Source organism: Globicephala melas, chromosome 5 (assembly GCF_963455315.2).
Source record: "Globicephala melas chromosome 5, mGloMel1.2, whole genome shotgun sequence".
In the NCBI taxonomy this organism is placed as follows: domain Eukaryota; kingdom Metazoa; phylum Chordata; class Mammalia; order Artiodactyla; family Delphinidae; genus Globicephala; species Globicephala melas.
The window spans coordinates 37,371,711-37,394,232 of NC_083318.1; the positions used below are offsets into that span (position 1 = coordinate 37,371,711).

The window sequence follows — 22,522 nt, forward strand, 5'->3', positions numbered from 1 at the left end:
TGGGTGCCAGGAGCCAACCCAGAGCATCTACACATCAAGTGGAACATAAATTCAGTTTACCGGGGTTTATTAAGGAAATGATCATGCGCAGGAAGGGGGCAGGACCCCGGGCAGCTCTGCCCTCCAGGGTCCCCCGGAGGCCGGGACCCGGGTGGACGGGCAGTACCCAAACCTGCCGCTGTCCTCTCCGGGTGGGGCTGTGGGCCTGGGGGCCAGGGATGAAGGCCATGGAGGCCCTTGGTTGGCAGAAGGGTGTTTCCTTAGAGGCAGGGCCTTTGTTTCAGGGCCGACATCTCTATCAGGCACACAAAACCCAGTGCTGGGGCCCGCGATGCTTTTAGTGACCCCAGAAAATGGTCTTAACTTTTTCTTCAAAACCAGAAAAAAAAATAGTAATGAATCCAGCCTGGATTATATTCATCTTTAGTCCAAGACAGTCATAAGATGTTTTTTGTTTTTTTTTTTTTAAGGAGGAAAGGGCCCACAAAGGCAAAAGTGTCTTGGGCCCCAAGGCCCTGCCTTCCTACATCAACGGAATCCCCAGTGGCTGGTGGAGGCTCCCGGCCACCATGGAGTGACCTTGGCCAGCAGGGTCAGCCCTGGTCTCTGCTGAGTGGTGTTAACTCACCAGAGCACAGAGTGAGAACCGGGAGGGGAAGGTGGGAGCAGAGGCCAAACCCCCCCATGCGGGGAAGCGGTCCAGGAGGGGGTGTCTGGTCTTGAAGGACGGGGAGCGCTCCTGGGAAGCTCGGGCAAGTGTGTTGTAGTCAGAGGGAGAGAGAGGTTGTACCAAAGCCCCAGGCATCCAGGACACAGTGTGTTCAGCCAGTGCGGCTGGAGCATCACACGTCCTGCAGGAGAGCGGCACGGGTGGGTGACAAAGGACCCCATGTGCCACACCAAGAGGTGGGAGCCCAGACGGTTCCTGGGCGCTGCGGGATTCCAGAAGATGGCTGCCCCTCTATTATGTCCCAAATTAGCATTTCTCATAGCGCTGGGAGGTATCGCCAGCTGCCTAAAGGACAGATGTTTGCCACCAATTTACGTGTGTGTTAGAGCAGATACTACATGGTCCCTAAATTGACACCACTTTTGTGCAGCTGTCAATAAAAGCTCTAAAGCAGGACACAGTGGGGTGAAATTCCAGCTACTGTACAGGGATTTGTACTCATCACCCCGTGTCCTCCGGCGGGTGCCCCATGGTGACCCTCACTCCACTGCTGTGGGCAGTGGGCTTTAAGGAACAGTGTGTGGGAGCAGCGGGGGTCGAGGGAGAGCCTGGTGTAGGGTTTCCACCATGTTTGTGCCACTGACCTCCGGCAGCTACGTGAAGCCTGTAAATCCTTCTCAGAATCATGCTTAAAATGCATAAGACACAACACACAGGAAAAAAAACCAATCACACTGAAATACTATTATCAAAATATTGCAAAAATGTGCATTTGTGATATATTATGCATGTGCTTCCTTATTAACACACCAAGAAAAACAAGATCTTATAATACTGTGATTTCAAAGGAAAGATGGGACTAAGCACTTCCCAAAATCTTGGCAACACCTGCAGTGTGATACAAAGAACACTTGGGATTTGCATTGGTGACAGTCACGGGATTTACTTATACTACTGCAGTTGATCGCCTAGAGTAAAAAGTGAAAGAATGTATACACTGCAGACTATAACACGTTGCTGAAAGAAAGGAAAGAAGACCCAAATAAATGAAAAGCACCATGGATTGGAAGACTTAATAATGTTACGATGGGAATACTTCCCAGACTGATCCACAGATTCAGTGCAATCCCTATCAAAATCCCAACAGCCTTTGCTGTAGAAATGGAAATTGCAAGGTATAGTGAACACCAAAGCAATCTTGAAAATGAAGAATAAGCTAGAGGACTCACGCTTCCCAATTTCAAAGCTTACAGTTTCAAAACTTACAGCTACAGGGCTTCCCTGGTGGCGCAGTGGTTGGGAGTCCGCCTACCGATGCAGGGGACATGGGTTCGTGCCCCAGTCCGGGAGGGTCCCACATGCCGCGGAGCGGCTGGGCCCGTGAGCCATGGCCGCTGAGCCTGCGCGTCCGGAGCCTGTGCTCCGCGGCGGGAGAGGCCACAACAGTGAGAGGCCCGTGTACCGCCAAAAAAAAAAAAAAAACCTTACAGCTACAGTAATCAAAACAGTGTGGGACTGGCATAAGAACAGCCATATAAATCAATGAAATAGAAGGGAGAGTTCAGAAATAAAACCATGTGTTCATGGCCAACTGATTTTTTCGCTAAGTGCACCAAGACCATTCAATGGGGCAAGAACGGTCTCTTCAATAAATGGTGTTCGAACAACTAGATATCTGCACACCAAAGAATCAAGTCGGACCCTGACCTCACACCATATACAAAAATTAACTCAAAATGGAATAAAGGCCTAAATATAAAAGCTAAAAGCCATAAAACTCTTAGAAGAAAACATAGAGGTAAATCTTCATGACCTTGGATTTGGCAACGGTGTCTTAGATGTGACACCAAAAACACAAGCAACAAAAATAAACTGTACTTCACCCAAATTTTAAAATTTTGTGCATTAATGAACACTAGCAAGAAAGTGAAAAGACAACCCACAAAATGGTAGAAAATATCTGCAAATGATACATCTGATAAGGATCTAGTATCCAGAGCATATAAGGAACTCCTACAACTCAACAACAGGAAGACAAACAACCCAATTTAAAATGTGAAAGGACTTGAATAGACATCGCTCCAAAGAAGATAAACAAATGGCCAACACAGGAAAAGACGCTCAACATCATTAGCCGTTAAGAAATGCAAATCAGGGCTTCCCTGGTGGCGCAGTGCTTGAGAGTCCGCCTGCCGATGCAGGGGACAGGGGTTCGCGCCCCAGTCCGGGGGGATCCCACATGCTGCAGAGCAGCTGGGCCCGTGAGCCATGGCCGCTGAGCCTGCGCGTCCGGAGCCTGTGCTCCGCCACGGGAGAGGCCACAACAGTGAGAGGCCCGCATACCGCAAAAAAAAAAAAAAAGAAATGCAAATCAAAGCCACAATGAGATACACTTCACCCCCACTAGAATGGCTATAATAAAAAAATAAACAAGTAACAAGTGTTGGTGAGGATATGGAAAAAGTGAAAACCTTGTACACTGCTGGTGGGAATATAAAATGGTGCAGCTGCTGTGGAAAACGGCAGTTCCTCAGTATGTTAAACATAAAACCACCACACGAATCAGCAATTCCATTCCCGGTTACATACCCGAGAGAACTCAAAACAGGTGGTCACAGAGAAACCTGTACATGAATGTTCCCTCCAGCACTATTCACACTTAACCGAAAGGTAGAAACAATGCAAATGTCCATCAATGGATGAATGGATACACAAAATGTAGTCTTACCCGTTCAATGGAACATTCCTCAGCCATAAACAGGAATAATGCAGTGATACATGCGGCAACCTGGATGAACCTTGAAAACATCATCCTAAGTGAAAGAAGCAGTCATACAGGACCGAATATTGTATGATTCCACTTACATGCAGTGTCCAGAATAGGGAAATCCACAGAGACAGAAAAGAGATTAGTGGTTGCTTAGGGCTAAGGGCAGGGGGAAATGGGGAGTGACTGCCAATGGGTATGGGGTCTCCTCTGGGGGTGATTGAAAATGTTCTGAAAATAGATAATGGTGATGGTTGGGCAACACCACGCATGTAGTAAATGGCACTGAACACTTTAAAATGGTAACTTTTATATTATGTATATTTTACTACCAAAAAAAAAAGGGCCAGAGGCAGGAGGCCGGCCTGTGGCAGGGGTCCGGAAGAGATGGTGAGCCCAAGCCAGAGCAGCCCTGCCCCAGAGGCAAGAGGGGTCAAGGGGTGTTTTCTGGAAAGAACAGCCAGGAATGGACAGCAAATAGGATATGGGCCTCGGGGTGAACTTTATTAGGAGTTTATAAGGATGGGACCATGTGCCCGAGATGCTTGGGACAGTCCTGGCTGACAGTTACTGCTCCGGCATCCCAAATGCACAGGGTCCACCATCACCCTCCAAAGTGTCCTGGTCTGGGCCATGAATTACACGGCCACTCGACTTACAAGGCCCTGGCCCTTATACCTGTTCTCCAAATATTCACCATGAGTCGGGAATTAGCAGTCACCCTGTTTCATAGACGAGGAGCTCGATGGGCACTTGAATTTGCTGTGTTCCCATCTGCTCTTTCTGGCCTGGGATCTCCTCTCCTGCCGGGGAGCCTCCCGGGGGTCACTGCCCAGCTGGGATGGGAACTAGGGCATCTGCAGCAGGGGAGAGTCACCCCGCAGGCCCCATGCAGCTGTGGGTATGGAAAGCAGAGCCTGGCGGGCTCAGTGTCAGATGGACGTGGGGCCGAATCCTACTGCTATCCCCAATTAGCTGGCTGACCTTGGGCCGGTTCCTCTCTGACCTTAATTCCCCACCTCCAAAATTAGGACAGTAAGATCAACCTTCAAGACTGTTACTAAGAGCCCAGGCAGGCAGCGTTGGGTCGATGGCGGCTGGGTCATCCTTACTCTGCTCTCTCTGCCCTCCCACCCTCAGGAGGGAGAGGGGAAAAAAAAATGTGCTTTTCTGCTGAGTAATGCAGTTAAGAAAAAAAAATCTTGGAAAAATAAGATGAATCCTGACATCTCCAAGCATTTACAGCACTAAGTATTTTCGGTAACCCACACAAAATGAACATACAGACACACCCCCAGATGACTCAACCCACTTAATTATTCCATTCCAGATGAAGCTCCCACTCTCTAGCTGGGCCAGGAAACCGCAAAACGGGGCAGCTGAACCCTGCATGACGCCCTGCTGAAGGTGACAGTGTTGAGATGCATTTCTAGGATCCCCAGTGCCACCTTGCAAAGACCACGCCCACTGCTGAGTGCCAAGGCAACGGTGCCGCCGTTCATAAATATTTAACAAATGCATCTTGAAACACACCAGGGGATTATTGGAGAGGGTGGAAAACAGATGGACACCTAGGAAGCTCAAGGTCATTAAGGATGTGAGAAAAGATACGAACCACCCACAGATTCATCTGTTGACAGAAGGCAAAGGGACCCCCATTGCAGCACATGGACACTATTCAAACAAACCTGGTCTCTCCTTCCAGGACATTCTCCCAGCCCTGCACCAACTGTGTAATGCCGACCTTGGAATCTCTGAAAGCCCCGAGGGCAACATGGAACCAGGGGAGGGGGTGCGTCTTGTTCGCCCAAACCCTGAACTCACAACGAGACGGTGTGTAGATGTCGGAGGCGTCAGCAGCCCTCCATCACGGCAGTCACAAGCATAAACCTTCCTTTAATCTGCCTAAGTATGGCCCCTCCATCCTCCGAGCGTGAAGAAGCAGCCTCAGCAGCACTGCGACACGCCGCTCTGCATGGGTGAGGGGGACTGTGCAATTAAAACACTGTTTAGGTTTAGTTAATTTGAGAAACATCTCGGGCCCGTGTTTATTCTCGGCATAGACACACCGCGAGGTAATTCAACAACTGCTTTCCTCGTTGACACTCACCTTTTCGGGAAGCCTAGACTCTGGGCCACCTCTGGGTGACTCATCCAGCAGTCCCTGTGTGGCAGAGCCTCAGAAAACCCTCTCCCCAGCCAGCAGTTACCTAGCAACCAGCCTAGCAACCTCGCAGCCAACAGATTAATCCCCGGGTGCTAATCATAAAGCAACATCCAAAAGGACATCTCATCTCGAGGATGCCATCCGCCGGTACACAAAGATGAGGGGCAGAGCAGGGGCACCTCGCTCCTGAACTACACACATCGCAGACAAAAGGGGGGCACGTTATTTACGTGTTGCTTCAACACTGAAAGGCACGATTTCATTTCTGCGATTCACACACGGAGCCGAAAAGAACGAGGAGACAGCTGGGCTGGGGAGCCACGTGGAAGCTGCCCTACCACCAGCAGGATGAGGAAGATGCTCTGTTCCAGCCACAGCTGTGACTGACCCTCAAGTGGGAGGCGGGGGCAGGGGTAGAGGTCCTCCTCTCCGTTGCCCACACACATCCCAGTTTTCCAGGAGACAGCCCCCAGCCCTCAGCCAGCTGACGTCTCCCACCAGGGAAGCACGCCTCGCTGTGTGCGTGCATTCAGAGATGGCAGAAACACAACTGGGCAGTAAAAGGCCGAGAGAACATTCCAGAAAGGCCAGCACTCTTAGCATTTCCAAAAGGCACCAGCCCTCCTGAGCCTGCCCAGTCCTGGTGCTGGAACGCAGCCCACCCATAAAGGGTCACGAACTCAGCAGGATCATCTGGAGAGCTTGTTACCATGCACGTCCCCAGGGGCCAGGGTCTCTCTGTTAAAATCGAACCTCCGGTGATTCCAACACAGGTGGCCCCAGACCACACCTGGAGGCCACCTCCCGCGCACAGACCCCACGGCCGGCACGCAGGCAGCCCGGTAAACCAGCTTCCTGTTCAGCAGGGCTCTGGAGCAAAGGCAGGAGGTGTGCAGGATGCGGGGCATTCAGCTGAGCGACTCAGGCCCACAGGCCTCTGGGTCAAGCTGGCCAGGTCGCCTCGCGCTGACTGTGGGACCCTGGGCAAGTCACCTGCTGAATGTGTGATCACCTGTAAAGGGCTCACACCCACTCATGGCCCAGAGAGGGCTCCCTCAGGAGCTGCCATCAAACTTACCCAACAAGCGAGGGTCTCTGGAAATCTCACCAAGTCCCCATCACTGGGGGCCAACAGCCCAGTCTGTCATCCCCTGACATATGGAGTTGTCACTGCACATGTGTCCAGCACCAGAGGGGAGGCATCAGGGAGCTCCTCTCTTGCCCGACACAGAGGGGCTGGAAAGTTCTGTCTGCACCCAGAGCCCCGCACCTGCACTCTGCCTGACGGTGGCTCAGGGGGCGCTATGCTCTGTCTCTCCCCCAGGTCACCGACTCAGGTCAGGGGGCCTTTGCTTACCAGGGCCACCCCACTGGACACTCATCCCACTCACAGGGACACCAGGTGACAGGCCTCACACCCAGAGAGAAGCACGAGTCAGGGAAAGGGGTCTGGTCACCGTGACATAAAAGGAAAGGAAGGCAGAAAAATGATGCTTACACGGGAGAGGACTCGGGGTACGTGGGCCCCCCCATATCCGAAGGCTGCTGGGAAGGAGGGCGACTTGTGTTCGGATCGAGGCCACAGGGCAGCAGTCACTGGGAAGTGGTTTTTTTTTTTTTTTAACATCTTTATTGGGGTATAATTGCTTTACAATGGTGTGTTAGTTTCTGCTGTATAACAAAGTGAATCAGTTATACATATACATATGTTCCCATATCTCTTCCCTCTTGCATCTCCCTCCCTCCCACCCTCCCTATCCCACCCCTCCAGGCGGTCACAAAGCACCGAGCTGATCTCCCTGTGCTATGGGGCTGCTTCCCACTAGCTATCTACCTTACGTTTGGTAGTGTATATATGTCCATGCCTCTCTCTCGCTTTGAATCAACAAAGGAAAAGGCTTCTTAGAAGCAGAACAATCCAGAAGCGCAATAGGTTGCCTGGGGCTGAAAGCATCCCATGCAAATGTGTCCTCCAGAAGCCACGTGGACCTCAGGTGTTACAGCCAAGAGCAGGCTGCTTGGGTTCAAGATCTCTGCCTTGGTTTTCCCTCAGTTGTAAAATGGAGATAATAATGGTGCCTGCCTCATGAGGTTTCTGAGTATAAAATGAGATCATAAGCGTAACGAGGTTGACCCAGAGTCTGGCTCATGGGAGCACTCCGCTACTGTTAGATGCTGTTACTGCCTCGTTACAAAGGGGGGTGGAAACACCAGGAGAATGAGGTTAATCCCAGGAGGCTTCACGGCAGAGGTGATATCTGAGCTGGCACTGGAAGGTGACGGAAGGGGAACGGGGTCTGGGACTTGGAAGTTGGGGCCCATAGGGAGGTGTGTATGGCAGGAGATGTGAGGAAGGGTGCTGGCCTCAGAGGTAGAGTCATGGGGAGTACCCCAGCAGCCCCCGGTGACCACCTGGGACTCAACAGCCTCATCTGCAAAAGAGGCAATGACGCCCCCTTCCGGGTGGCTGTGAACCACAGGGAGGCCACAGATCTAAACGTACAGACATGCCTGGTTTATGTGCAGAACTGGGGAAACGGCCACTGCACTGCAATAATCCCCTGAGCACCAGCTGCATATACCACCTTCTTAGACATTCTTGGACATCCCAGGAGGTGGGAGCAGAGAAGGCAGGTCTTCTGCCACCACAGCCTGATCCACTGGGGCAGGCACGGATCTTCTGGGTCCTCAGGTTCCGGGCAACTGGAGCCAGGGAACCACACAAAGGCCCAGCTGTGGCTGCCGAGAGCCCTGATGGCCCACGTGCATCACCCACGCCTTGAACAAGGGACATGGGGACCTGCATGAGGTGAGCGTTCATGAAAAGCACCAACAAAGGACCCCAGAGGTGGGGACGGAGCCTGGCATGCAAGCAACAGACGAAGGGATAGCAGTTCAAGCTGCTTTGTGGACACACAAAATGCCGGGGCCAGGAGAGGCAGAGTTCAAATCAGGAATGACAAACCCAGACACGCTCAGATATCCAGATGGCGTCTGCCATCGGGATGATGGCTATCGTGCCCTTAAAACTGAGGTCACCTCTGCCTCAGCCGGGGGTCGATCCCCGGGCGTGGACAGGGCAGGTCACGCACGTGGCAGCAGATGAGGCACACGCCACGCAGCTGGCCAGAGTGGGAGAGAGATACTGACCTTAGGTCAGTCCAACCTGACCCCGTGAACCTCACAACACGGATGAATTACCAAGCCAGGAGCCGCCGGAAGAGCATCTCAACCTATACACCCTCCTGAGGCCACCAACAGAAACCACAGATGCAGGCCTCTCTCTCTGCGCCTCAACTTCCCCATCTATAGAATGGGTTATACTAATAGTACCTGCTTCTCGGGGAGGGTTGCTGGGAGGAGGAGATGAGCTATCGCAAGTAAACACCCCACAGACACAAAAGACAACGACTCTGACGGCACCCGCTGGCTTGGCCGGCCCCTGTATGGTTTTCCTCCAGGCCGGGGAGGCAGCACGGAGTGATGGGAAGGATTGAAAGTCACATTATGCCCTGGCATCCCCAGTCACCCCACAAGGCCACCTCACTCCTTGGGCTTCACTTTCATCCCTTAACCAGTTCACAGGTGCGTCATGGAGATCGAACAGGATGCAGTGTGCAAAGGGGCTTTGGAAACTGCAGGGCACGGAGGTGGGCAGGTGCCCATGCACCCAGCATAGAGACGCGGCTCACACATCCACGTGGGCGGCAAGCAGGGAGCCAGCCGCGGCCACCCTTCGAGGCCTGGGTGACCTACTCATGTCGCCCACGTCACCCTTCCGAATCCAGGTGAGGGCCCCCATTTTTCCATCTGTTTCCCAAAGAACAAGTTTCCAGAAGATCAACAGCCTAACTTGTTCCTCAACCAACACAGCTGCTTCCATCCTCAGAGGCCACTCAGACTCAGGGGAGAAGGCTCTGTCCCCAGGCCTGGCTGCAATCCCGCCCCTTTCAGCAGCTGTTCTTCCCTGAAGAACAGTCCAGAGAAAGGTTTCCCTCCCCAAAGTGAGCACTTCCAGCAACCCATGTACAGGGCCAGCCAGGCCCCACCCCTCCACATCCTGTCAGATGGAGTGTGAACACAAGGGCTCTGCAGTGGGCCACCTCTGACTCCCGGTCCTGCCACACAGTGCTATGACCACCCTGTGCCTCAACTTCCCCATCTGCAAAATGGGCTACATGGATAGTCCTGACCTCCTGGGGAGGGATGCTTAGCTGAGCCTGCATATGCCAAGGCTCAGATCGGGTCCTGGCACCAAGTAAGTGCGATGGGTTGCCCTTTTGTTATTGTCTGCCCTCCTCCCGGAACTGAAGGGATTTTAATGTTTGGTAAGTGATCTGTCGTATGTTTATAACCTTTGCCTAAAAGAAAGTTTAGGGATGGGTCTTCCCCGTTATTACAACTAAGTAATATTGATCATTTTGGAAGATAAAGGAAAGAAAGAAGAAATTTTAAAAACCACAAGGTCAATTTTGCACATCTGGGGTCAGCCCATATCTGTGTCTCGTCCTGTTCCCATCACTCCACAGGTCATCTCTGCAGCTCAGTGGACCCCTCCTGGGGGCAAAAGCAGCATCTCATCCGCTTCCAGGGCCACTCACCTTGAACCTCTCGGTAACACCCTCGGTGATGCTGACGGTGAACTCAGCTATCTTGGGAGGACGTGTTTTGCCTTTCTTGCGGTCAGGTTCATATTCAGTCTTAGTTTTCACCACCACCTTGTCCAGGAAACAGAAGCAAACAGTCAGTAGTACAGCCAGATACATTCGGACACATCTGTCCAAAGAGGACAGGTGGGGAAACCCTCGTTCAGAGTCACCATTTCACCAGGAAGTATTTCACAGAAAGAATGAGAACAGCCACCACTTATTAGAAATCTCCTCTGTGCCGAGACTTTCAGCACATTACCATTAATAATCCTGATAGCAGCCCCAGGAGGGAAAAATGATAATGGAGGGGCAGGGAAGTTAAGTACATTGGTCCAGGCCACGTAGCTAGTAGGTGGCAGGGCTGAGAGTAGTGAGCAGAGCTCCTGACTCCTAATTTGGTGCTCCCTTCACTGCCCAGAGCTTCACTGGCCCAGGTGGTGGGAAGGACGCGCTGATTTTTTCACTGGTCTTCACATGCCGCCACGGGTAAAACAAGAAGATTCAAGGGCACTATTGCCCTCCAGCACCAGGAAGGAGCAGGCAGCCAGCCTTCAAGCAAATCGACCTTGGGGAGTCTGTCGCTACCCCCCACCCTCCTCTCTCCCTTGTCTTGGCAACAGCCCTTAAAGGGTCTCCCTGCTCTGTCCTCCCCTCCACTCTCCACTGTGAAGCGGGAGATGTTTTGCCAACCACGAAATCTGCTCTGCCTCTGCCCCAGGCAAACCCTTTCCCGACACCCAACGCCCAGCGTCAGCTGCACCCTAACCCACCCCTCGAGCCTCCACCCTCGGATGCTCACAGCCTCTCCGCACCATCACTGCCCCCATCACAGCCCGTTGCCAGGGCTGTTTCCTTCTCTGTCCCCATTGGACGTGGAGGCGAGGGGTCCGGGAGCAGTGTCCAGGGGCTATGTGTGTCTAGTCCTCAAATGCCCACCCCCTAGAGCAGAAGCCAGGAAGTTGGACTGGAGAGAGACAGCCCCCCACCCTCTTCCTCACCCAAGTGACAACGCCCTTCACTGGGTGAACCACAGCGTGGGGACACACTGCCCTCCGTGGTGGTGGGACCCAGCGCAGAACAAGCACTCAGGACACTGTGGGCGCTCCCAGACTGAGCCGTGACACCAGATGCAGCCTCAGGAAGAAAGTGGCCCACGCCATGCGACACTGTAAAGTGCTCTAAGGGCCACACCCCTTTAAAGCACACTCTTGCCTCCCTCCTCCCGTTACATGCAGCTCTCCCTGCGCTCAGTGTGACAGCCTGCGTGCCCACCCTGGGGGCACCCATCTCTAGGGCAGCACCTGGGCCTCACCCTGCCATCCTCGAACCCCAACTGTACCTGAGTAGCTGTGGGACCCTGAGCACACCCTTGGCTACCTGGAACCTCAGTTTCCCGGCCTGTGACATGGGTGCAAGGCCTATCTGGTAGGGCTACTGTGAGGAGGAGAGCATCCACGGGACCCTGAGCCCAGTGGGGACCCGGTCAGGATCCCATCAGCCCGGATTCCATCTGCCTCTGCCACTAACAAGCTAGGTGACTTCGGGCAAGTTCCTTAAACTCTCTGTGTCTCCATTTCCACACCTGTAAAATGGGGTAACAGTGGTAGTTACCTCCTAACGCCAGTGTGTTAAAGTAACTGAAAGCCATAAAGCATGCGGACAAGTGCCTGGTGAGTAACAAGCATTCCAACGCGTCAGCTGAGACTGGCCCTGAGGCTGCTCCCAGCTCTGCGACTACCGGCACTGTTGCACCTCAGAACCTTGTGCTCAGCACACATTCTATTTACAACCTGAACTGTGTTACCAGCCCTCGGACACGCGTCCCCTGGGACAGGTGACATCACCTCCCTGAACCCTAGCTGGGAGCAACATGTTGCCGCTGTTCGGGTTAAGAGATGTGTCGTGAGAGTGCGGTCTGGCTCCAAGCAGGGCAGAGCAAGGGGCCCCGCCAGGGCTTCCGCATCCTGGAGGATGGCAGCCTTCAGCCAAGTGACCTTGCGCACGTCCTATAAACGCCTGGAGACTCGGTTTCCTCATCTGTGACCTCAGAAACCTGGCGCAACCATCACTCCCTGCTAGAATGCCCATGTCTGGAGCATCTCAGGGACGGGAGACTCATCACCTTCAGAGCTGCTTAGGTTACCCTTGATGGCCTGATTGTCTGGCCAAAATTTCATACCTGCCTGAAACCTCCTCCCTGGTATAAGCCAACTATGTGCCAGACGGTTCCGGAATGGAACAGACTGAGGACCAAAGAGGAGGCTGAGTGGAGGCGATCACCTGACAGAGGTGCTTCCTGGGGATGCCGTGTCCCTGGCACAGGCTGAGGCAGGAGGGGAAGGCGGGCACGGTGGCGCCAGGCTGGGCTAACTGGGCAAGTCTGACACCTAGACAGGGAAGGGGGAGGCGGAAGCCGAGTCCTCAGGCAGCCCTGCCCCTCCCACAAAGCTTCTTTTAGACCATCGATGCCTGACCCAGGTACACAGGTGTGACCAGCTGATCCTCTTTTCTTGAAATAAAACACCTGTTCCAGCATCGCTCTGGCCCCCGCCCCCCGCTCGCCTACCCAAACACAGACAACAGAGTTGGGGGAATCAAAACCACTTTGGGGAACTGAGTAAGGCTATCAAAAGGCCCACCGTGGGAATAACGAAAGGAAGGACCCATGGCAGGGATAGTCTCTCATCCCCACCCCTGCCCCACGGCCAGTAATCACCAACATGCCCCAAATAAACAACAAGCCCTGCGTCAGAACCTCCCTGCCAGGCATTAAATGAAACAATTAACGCCAGCACACCTGGGGGAACAGAGTGCGCTTCCTCGTGGCTGGGATGATTCTGAAAAGCTGCAAGGGGGTCAGAATGGATGTGTGTGGATAATTTTAGGTTGGAGTTTTACAATATAACTGTCTAGAGTTTTAAGCGTTTTTAATGTTAACTCTTGAAAAAATTGCTCTTAATGGACACAGACTACTTGATGGCAGGCGGTATTCAAGAAAGAGGGGATTCCTTAAATTCAACAAAAAGAAAAAACTCCCGCTTTAAGGAGAGAATGATGAATGGCTGTCCCCAGTTACCCTAATACTGAGGAGCACGAGTGCTTATTTGGAGATTTCACAAAAGGAACAAAGAGAGGAAGGAGGCGGTGTAGGAGCGCGCACCCTGCCGCATCTACCGCCGATGTGGGAGGGGTGGGCGCAGAGGGTAAGGAGGGGGATTCAGCCCCTAGGGAGGGCCCATCTGGCCAAGGAGAGGGGCCTCTCCACCCCAAAGGGGCAAATCGGGCTGAAACTGCATCATCCGGGAAGGCACGAGGGGCAGCCGCACCACTCCTGGGCTCACCCCAGAACCAGAGCTCCTGGTACCCCGGGGCTGAGACGAACGGGGCTGGGTTGTAGGTGGAGGGGCCAGGGGCCTCTCTCGGACAAGAGTCCCACGAAAATCAAGAAGGGACCCTACCCCGTCCGCGTTCCATTGTCAGGAAGAAGCTGTCATCTAAGGCGGGGCGGGGTGGGGGGGGGGGGCCAGATCACCCGATCCAGAATCCCGCGCGGGTACGTGGTCCTCCGAGGGGCGTCCTCCACCCCGCCCGAGCCCGCCCCCAGTTCGCGTCCCCAGCGCACGCGGCGCGTTTCTTTTGTTGCGGCCGCCACCCGAGATTTGGGGGTGCGCACCCAGCGGTCCTCGGTACCGGGGGCCTCTCACCTTATCCGGGGGCGGGAACTGCAGTTGATTGACATCAAGGGGCGTCATCAGGGGGATGGTGTCGAAGCCATCCTCCAGCAGCGGCTGCTTGGTGCCCTTCTCCGCGAAATTGTTCCCCAACTTCACCATGGTTCCGGGAGACCCGAGGCTGCCGCCTGCGGAGCGAGGGCCGGGCGGGAGTCACCGCGAGCAAGACCCACCCGCTGTCCCGGGCGTCGGCGAGCTCTCCGGCCCCCGCCTCGTCTCCGAGGAGGGGTCGTGAGGACGCAGAGGTCGCGGCCCGAGGGCTGGGGGGTGGGTGCTGTGTATTTATGGACTCACCCGCTGGGCAAAAGCGCCAAGCTCAGGGACGCCGCCCCTGCCCGCGGGTCTAGACGCGTCCCCGGTCCTGGCGACGCCTCGCCGGTGACCTGCCCAGGGACCCCTGTCCCTCCCACCTGGGGAAATGCGCGGCCCTGTACCCGGCTCCCCGGCGGAAGGGTCCAACCCGGGCGCCCGGCGGCCCCGCCTGCCGGCCAGCACTCACCCCACGCCCGGCTCCGGCAGGTCTGGACTCCGACCGCACTCCGAGCCTCCGCGTCGCCCGCTCCCGCTCACAGCAATGGCAGAGGCGGCGCCGCGCGGGGCCGGGGCGGGGGCACCGCGCGATTGGGCTCCCTCCCCCCGCTCGCCACCTCCCTTCCTGCCGCTCCCGGGGGTTAACTGCGCGCTGTGAGTGCGTGCGTGTGGCGGCGGCGGCAGCCTTGACGCAGCGCGCGCGCGCCGGCCGCACAAAGAAGCGCGGGGCGGGCGCAGGGGGGCGCTCCCCGTGGACCCCGCGGTCGCCGGGACCTCGGCTGGTGGGGGGAGATAAGGGGGATGTGATCGCGCCCCGGATGGGAGGCTCGGAGGGCGCCACAGGGCTGGAAGCCGGGGATGGGGAGAAAGAGAGGTGCGGGCTGCGCAACCCCGAGGCGGCGGCTGGGGCGCAAGGCGATTCGAAGCGAGAGAGGGGCGGGGGATCCTAGGGATGGAGCGATCCCCCAAACTGGGGGAAAAGGTGCCCCCCTTACAGCCGAGCCGATCTGGGAGTCCTGAAGGATAGGGAAGGGTCCTGCGGGGGAGGCTTCCAGGAGGCTGTGGGCGGTGGCAGGGACGAGAGCGTGGTCTGGTTAGTGCGTGGCTGGCTTGTGGAGAGGCCGACAAAAAGAGGGCGTGTCCCTGGTGAAAGGAGGCTCGGATGGGAATGGAGGGGGGAGTTTTTTGGTGGTACAGGATGTGGAGGGAGCGCTCTCCAGAGCTGGGGACGGTGTCCGGATGTGGGGGGACGCCCAGGGTAGCGGGAGGGAAGGTATCCAGGGCAAAGAGAGCGCTTCGCGTGACGCGTTGTAGCGTTTCTCTGGTCTGGTCAGAAGGTAAAGCTGGGGTCCGCTCCCGGCAGCCGCAGCCTCAATCATCCAGGGCTCAGAGAAGGGGCGTCCTGGAACGAAGAAGGGGATTTCTAACCCGATCCTTTGGCCCTCTCTCCCCCCATCGGAGCCACTGTCGCAGCTTCCCAGATTAGGGCCCCATTTTATAGACTTCCAACCAGCCCTAGCCTAGGACTCCCCGGATGAGAAGGGGTTTCGGGGAAGAAGACTAGGTGCGGGAGGAAGGCTGCTGCTGGAAAAAGGGCACCTCCCAGGCCCCTGTGTCCTGTTGGGGCCCTGCTAGGACACAGAGTAGGTGTCCCCCAAAGTCTTACTTTGACACCCTTTGCCTGATTCTGTTTTGCGTGGCTGATGGCCTGAGACCCAGCGTTTTCCATCTGCCGCCTGAGAACCATGAGAGAAGCACCCCGGCAGAACCTCCTCTCCATGTAGCTGGAGAACAGGAACACTATCCTCTCACTGCCTGCTGAGCCTTGAGCCACCAGGTCAGTCTAGGAACCTGGCCATGGGCACCTTGATTTCAAAATCCCCTGGAGGGCACAAGCAGATGAGGTGCCTGGATTTCTCTTAACTGGGCCCAAGTCCTCAGCAGGGTCCACATGAGCCTTTGACCACAGGGCAGCCTGGCAGGACCCAGGCTCTTGGCGCACACTCACTACCCCTGGCCAGCCCAGGAAGGGCTGGTGTCCCAGACGCAGGCACCTTGGGGCCTGGCCTCAGCATCCTTCTGGCAAAGGCCCTTTGAACGCAGGACTGGTACAGCGATAAGGCATCTGTGTGTGGTCCAGGTTCTTACAGGGGACCAGAGGGGGCCTCTTCCCTGACGCTTCGTTACTTCCTGCAGCAGTTGAGGAAGAGCAGCTAGAATCTGCTCAGGTGCTGGTTTAGGTGCGTCCCTGGCCAGACTAAGAGCTTACAGATCGCAAGAAACCTTGTGGGCTGCATTCACCGAGGGAATAGCTTTGTCCCCATCTTCGGCCCCAACACGCACACACACAAACACTGCAGTCAGAATCCTACACGGGGAGCTGCAGAGTGGGCCTCCTGGGCCCTGTGTGGACCCCTCTCCCCCTCAAAGGCTCTGTCAGCTGAGGAGGACAGAGACAAGGATGGCCCATGGTTGTCCCAGAGACAGCAGGGGACAGTCGCCAGTTGCTTTTTCATGCTGTCCTGGGTTTTGACTGGTGCCGGTCACTGGGACTCTGCAGCTTCATTCTGTGTGGTATTTTTGTGGGTGCCCAGGCCGCACCAGACCCTGTGAAGGGCACACATGTGGACAATGCAATTCACAAGACACGCTGCGCCCATCAGCAGCTGATGGACAAGGGAAAAGAAATGGCAAGCCTTCCGAAGGAGCAGAGGGCCCACCAGTGGGAGTGACCTCGTCCACTGCCAGGGGGAGAAGGCAGGAGGCTGTGGGCAAAGTATGAAATCCTCCAGGGGGGCCCGAGGGAGAGCAGAGTGGGCGGAAGGTCTCCCAGGTGGGGATGCATGTGTAGGCAGATGTCAGTTTCCCAGGCCTGCTGTAACAAATTACCCCAAACTGGAAGGCTTAAAACCACAAATGTATCATCTCACAGCTCTGGAGACCAGAGTCCGAGATCAAGGGATCAGCCAGGCCACACTCCCTACAGAGACTGCAGGGGAGAATCCGTTCCTGCCTCTGCCAGCTTCCGGTGGCGCCAGGCTTTGCTAGGCTTGTGGCCGCATCCCTCCAGTCTCTGCCTCCGTGATCGCCCTGCCCCCTCCTCTCCTCTGTGTCTCCTATAAGGGCATTTGTCATTGGATTTTGGGGCCACTGGGATGACCCAGGATAATGTTCTCTCAAAATCTGTAATCACGGGGCTTCCCTGGTGGCACAGTGGTTAAGAATCCGCTTGCCAATGCAGGGGACACAGGTTCGAGCCCTGGTCTGGTAAGATCCCCCATGCCGCGGAGCAACTAAGCCCATGCGCCACAACTACTGAGCCTGCGCTCTAGAGCCCACGAGCCACAACTACTGAGCCCTTGTGCCACAACTACTGAAGCCCGTGTGCGTAGAACCCGTGCTCCGCAACAAGAGAAGCCACCGCAATGAGAAGCCTGCGCACCACAATGAAGAGTAGCCCCCAGCTCACCACAACTAGAGAAAGCCTGCGTGCAGCAACGAAGACCCAACACAGCCAAAAATAAATAAATATATATATACATTAAAGAAATAAAAAATGTTTAAGAAAAAAATCTGTAATCACATCATTTGCCCTATAAGACAATATTCACAGATTCCGAGGGCTAGATCTGGACATCTCTGGGGGGACCACCACTGAGCTCACCACAAGCGTCAAACCTGCAAGGGTGCAGTGATTTGGGGAACTCAGGGTTGTAGATGGTTCTGGGAGAGGCAGGGTAGGGTCTTGGCTAGAGATGAGGTTGAAGAGGCCACAGTCACAGAACTGGGGACCAGTGAAGCTGTGTTGTGGGACAAACTGATTTAAGGTATTTTTACAGTGTCCACAGAGTGAAATCTGTGTGAAATACACTATGCTCTTCCCTCAGACCCCAGTTTCATCCTAGCACCAGCAACCTGTAACTCCTAGAGATTCACAGGATTTTTGACATGGATTTGGTTTTTCTAGATGTCTCTTTAAAGGACATTTCTAGGGTTATGATCCCTTTCTAGGGACAGATCCATCACTGTGCAGATGAGTGCAGTAACCACTGCCCCGTCCACCTTCCACCGGGCAGGGCAGCCAACTGCTGCTCCCCAACACTCAAGACCCTGTCATTTCCACTTCCTAGCCTCTCGGCGACCTTCTTTGTCCCACTGGTCAGAGCCCAGGCTGCCACGGCAGGAGGCAGTGTGACACAGTCTGATTTCCAGTCCTCTCTCCCGCTTCTAGCTGTGTGACTTTGGACAAGTTGCTTAACTTCTCTGTGCCTCAGTTCCCCCACTTATAAAATGGAAGGAATAATAATAATACCTCCATCACAGTGTTGTGAGACTCAAATGAGCTATTATGATACTAAAAACAAAACACAGTGCCTGCTTTGCCTCTTATGATGGCTTCGACCTCTAATTAGGTACCCTGCAGTGTCTTCTTGGTAGTGATGTTGAGGCCAGGAGGAGGTGGTAAGGCAGGTCACGAGTGTAGGGTTAGTGCTCAGAGTGACTAAGGAGATCCTCCCCAGGTCCTGAGGAGCTTCTTTGTAGCTCAGGGAAGTAAATTCCTAGTCCCAGGCCACACAGTGCCGGGCAGAGGCGGGCCAGCCTCTGGGCTCACCCGGCAGGCTTCCCCATAACCAGCCTGATCCCCAGCACAGGAGCAAATTCTGGCAAAATAAATATTTTTCCTTTCTGCATCCCCCGTGCCTAGAACAGGGCCTGGTGCACAGCGAGTACACAGGAACCGTACGTTAAATGGAGTAGGCATCCACTCATCTTACGTTCACAGTAGATTCAGACATTGAAATGTCAGGTTTGTAAAGCCAAGTTCAAGTGTGTAGTGAGAAAATTCACGGTCTAATTCAAGCTGAAGGCAAGGTGGCCCATAGCATCACTGAGGCATTCTTCCTAGGTTTAACCCTGCTGCAAATGCTCATTTCTGGAAAATGCCAAACCTTATTTTAAAATGTATGATGTGTAGACAAAATCATAAATACAGTGATTTTTATGATTTTAGTGTTCCATTTACCTTTGTAGTCCCTAACCCTCTGCGCACATTAGGGACTCAGTAAATGGTTAAGAAATGAATGAGCGATACTTTTATCCCTTTCTTTGTATTTGCAGAAACTAAATAAACAGGATTATGGGGCTCCAAGTCATTTGGTGAGCTCTTACATTTTTAAACAGAACTGTATGTGTATTGGGGGTTTTAGGAGTCTTGCGGGGGGGAGTTGGGGGGTGGGTTGCTCGTTGCTGCCTGTAGTCTTAACGAACCAGTCAGCAGTTCCTAATTTTCCCCAAATGTTTCTAAGATCAACCTCGCTTTGGCCGTGAGGCCCTTGACCTTGGCGGGGTTGTGGGGGTCAGGGGTTGTGAGCAAGAAAGACACAGGGCTCTGGGGAGTGGCTCTCTCGGGACCTCAGTTTTCTCGTCTACAAAATGACGGGAGTGATCACAAAGGTTTCCTTTTCTGAGCTCCAAGATTTGGGATATAAGAAAAGATGATTTTTAAAATCCTTCCCATTGGAGTCCCATTTTTGGATTTGCGGTCAGAGCATTGCCATTCTGGGCGATTGGTGCACGTAAAGTCAGCAGAAGTTGAATTTTTTGGTTGGGTAATTGTCTCCAAGATGCTGGTAGCTCCAAATTCCTATGGTTTGCACAACGCAGGCTGCTTTCAAACGTTCAAACCTGTCCAGCCCTAAAATCAAGGACGGTAGAGTAGAAAAATATTCAGGACAAGGAACGTCACTGCCCGGCGGAAGGAACCTAAAAGAATATTTCTTGACCCCAAGGTTTTCCATGTCAGCAGGGAGGGAGGGGGAGGGAGGAGTGACACCACCTCCCTCTATCCGACAGAAGAGGCTGAGGGCAGGGGAGCAGCATGTGCTGTGCGGTTCCAAGGAGAACATCCAATAGTTTCCCTTTACTTGGCAGGGCCGGGGGTGGTGGGGGAGGGGGGGGCGGGGGGGCGGGGGGTGGGCAGTGGGGAGGAGGGTTCAAGTTCAGAAGATACATCTCCACCGTCCTGCCTGGGGAGGAAATGCAGATCAAATTACCACGCATCTTGGGATCAAGGGTTTTCCAGAGGTTGAATAATCCTCTAGTTCCACACCCTCGTTTTACATTTTACATCCAGGGAAGCTGAGGCCAGCCAGGAGTAGGGTGTAGAACCTGTCCCTGGGGCTTTCAGCGGGTCAGCCCCCAAGGGAGCCATGGTGGTGAACTCACAGACCAGGTGAGCTCCCACCCCTTGCACTTTGCCTCCCAGGCACCCCTTCTGCGCAGGGGGCACCAATGGTGCTGTGCTGGGTCCCCTGCAGACCCGCTCCCGCCTCCCCACTCTCTGTCTGGGCCTGCAGAGACCATGGCTTACTTCAGTGCCCTCTGGCCAATAGGGTCCTGTGTCCCAGCCCCCTCAGGCTGGCCCTGAAGAAGGTGGGCCACATCTCTTAAGTATCCCTTGAAGAAGGTCACTCAGGAGGAGCCCAGGCCCCTCTGCCTGCCTCCCTGCTGACCCAGGAGTAGTCACAGCCCCCCCAGTGCTCACTCCGGCTACAGGGCCACATCTTCTGGGCCCCTGGTCACATCCCTCCTCAAACAATCCCATTTAGTGGGCCACCTGCTACCTCTTGGCACCTTTTTTTTTTTTTTTTTTTGCGGTACGCGGGCCTCTCACTGTTGTGGCCTCTCCCGTTGCGGAGCACAGGCTCCAGACGCGCAGGCTCAGTGGCCATGGGTCACAGGCCCAGCCGCTCTGCGGCATGTGGGATCTTCCCGGACCGGGGCACGAACCTGTGTCCCCTGCATCGGCAGGCGGACTCTCAACCACTGCGCCACCAGGGAAGCCCTCCTCTTGGCATCTTGACCGATACAAATGCCGAGGAAGAGCATTTTTTGCTCCTGCCTGGACACTCTCTGGAGCCTCCAGGAAGACCCCTACCCACTGCCCTACCCCCCATCCTGGGTGAAGAACTAGATGAGGAGGAGAATGAAATACTTTCTCTGCCATTTTCTTTCTCTTTTTAGCTTCACAAAAATTCCGAAGTGGTAGGGGGCAGGCATTGTTATACCCATTTTACAGATAAAGGAACCATAATAATAGGTAGAAAGACTGTACCAACAATAGCTAATGGGCAGTGAATGCTGATAAGTGCTCTCTAGGCACTGACTATCAATCCCCTCTAACCACTGTGTGAAGTCCTATTAATCCATCTCTCAGAGGACACCACTGAGGCTGAGATGAGATATACCCCTTAAGACAATGCTCAGAAGGCATGTAGGTAGAAGAACATCAGGACATCTCAAGAACCTAGTGAAAGTGTAGATTCCCGATCAACACTGCAGCTCCCTCCCTCTGCTCCAAGCCCCGGCCAGATGCTCTTGCCCTCTGATGGGAGAACCCAGCTGCCTCTGCTTCCCCCTCCCTCCCTTCCTCCAAGTTCCACTTAGGACCAGAAACGGGGCAGGGGGAATACCCTAAATCTGAATACCCTAAACTCTGGTCCTGAGTTTATGCCACCCGTTGGAGTCATACTAGCAACGTGGCCTTAGGCAAAGCACCAGCCCACCTGGGCCTCAGTTTCCCCTTACATAAAATGAGGGGGTTGGGCTAGAACCATAACTTAATTCCCCTCCAGCTTCAAAGCCACACCCACCCCATTTGGTTCACTCTCCCATGACAAGAATGGCCCAGGATGGGGCTTCCCTGGTGGCGCAGTGGTTAAGAATCCGCCTGCCAATGCAGGGGACACGGGTTCGAACCCTGGTCCAGGAAGATCCCACCTGCCGCGGAGCAACTAAGCCCGTGCGCCACAACTACTGAGCCTGCGTGCTACGACTACTGAAGCCCGCGAGTCTAGAGCCCATGCTCCGCAACAAGAGAAGCCACCGCAGTGAGAAGCCCGCACACCGCAACGACACCCGCTCGCTGCAACCAGAGAAAGCCCGCGCACAGCAACGAAGACCCAACGCAGCCAAAAAAAAAGAATGGCCCAGTATGAATCAGAACCCAAATTACGGAGAGCATGTTGAGGTCTAGCAAGGTACTGCACACGACCTGGGGAATAAATTACCAGGGCCATCTAATTCCATCCAGCTTTTACCCTGCTCAGTTCAGAAGCATTTTCACATCACCCAGCACCAGCTAAGAACCAGGTTTCCAGCCTGTAACAATAACACGTGTTAAATTATTTAGCTGGTAAATGATTATAAAAGCCCTTTGCCAAAGTAAAGAAGCAGAGAAAGGCCAAATCCTAATAACAGTAATAGCACCGTATGGTGGAATTAATTATTGAATTTTTAAAAAGCCCACAGATGGATGAGTGCAATACATTCCACGCTCTGTGGAGCCAGGGTCCCTGGGAGAGTGTCTAAGATTCACAGCATCCCAGGAGTGTGCTGGAGACTACACAGCACAAGGCTCAACTGCATTGCAGGCAGCTCAGCTATGACCTAAAGGGGCTGTTCTATCCGGAATGTATCCTTTCCTGAGGCTGGGGCTGGGATTTGGTT

At 54.3% G+C, this 22,522-nt stretch overlaps 2 protein-coding genes across 2 annotated transcripts in view; one reads left to right on the forward strand and one right to left on the reverse strand.

Annotated features, from left to right (window-relative positions):
* The window catches only part of NSG1 (neuronal vesicle trafficking associated 1), a 32,612-nt gene extending 17,942 nt beyond the window's left edge, over positions 1 to 14,670 (reverse strand). Inside the window, exons 1-3 of the mRNA XM_030864198.2 lie at positions 14,484 to 14,670; positions 13,958 to 14,112; positions 10,206 to 10,322 (exon numbers count right to left, since the gene is read on the reverse strand). Coding sequence (XP_030720058.1) covers positions 10,206 to 10,322; positions 13,958 to 14,086 — 246 coding nt within the window. The 5' untranslated portion in view covers positions 14,087 to 14,112; positions 14,484 to 14,670. The remainder of the gene's footprint in view (positions 1 to 10,205; positions 10,323 to 13,957; positions 14,113 to 14,483) is intronic.
* On the forward strand, positions 14,085 to 14,964 carry LOC138842681 (putative HTLV-1-related endogenous sequence). Its single transcript, XM_070045511.1, has 2 exons — positions 14,085 to 14,215; positions 14,376 to 14,964. The coding sequence occupies exons 1-2, from the start codon at positions 14,085 to 14,087 to the stop codon at positions 14,962 to 14,964; spliced, it is 720 nt and encodes a 239-aa protein (XP_069901612.1).
* The last annotated feature ends 7,558 nt before the right edge of the window (positions 14,965 to 22,522 follow it).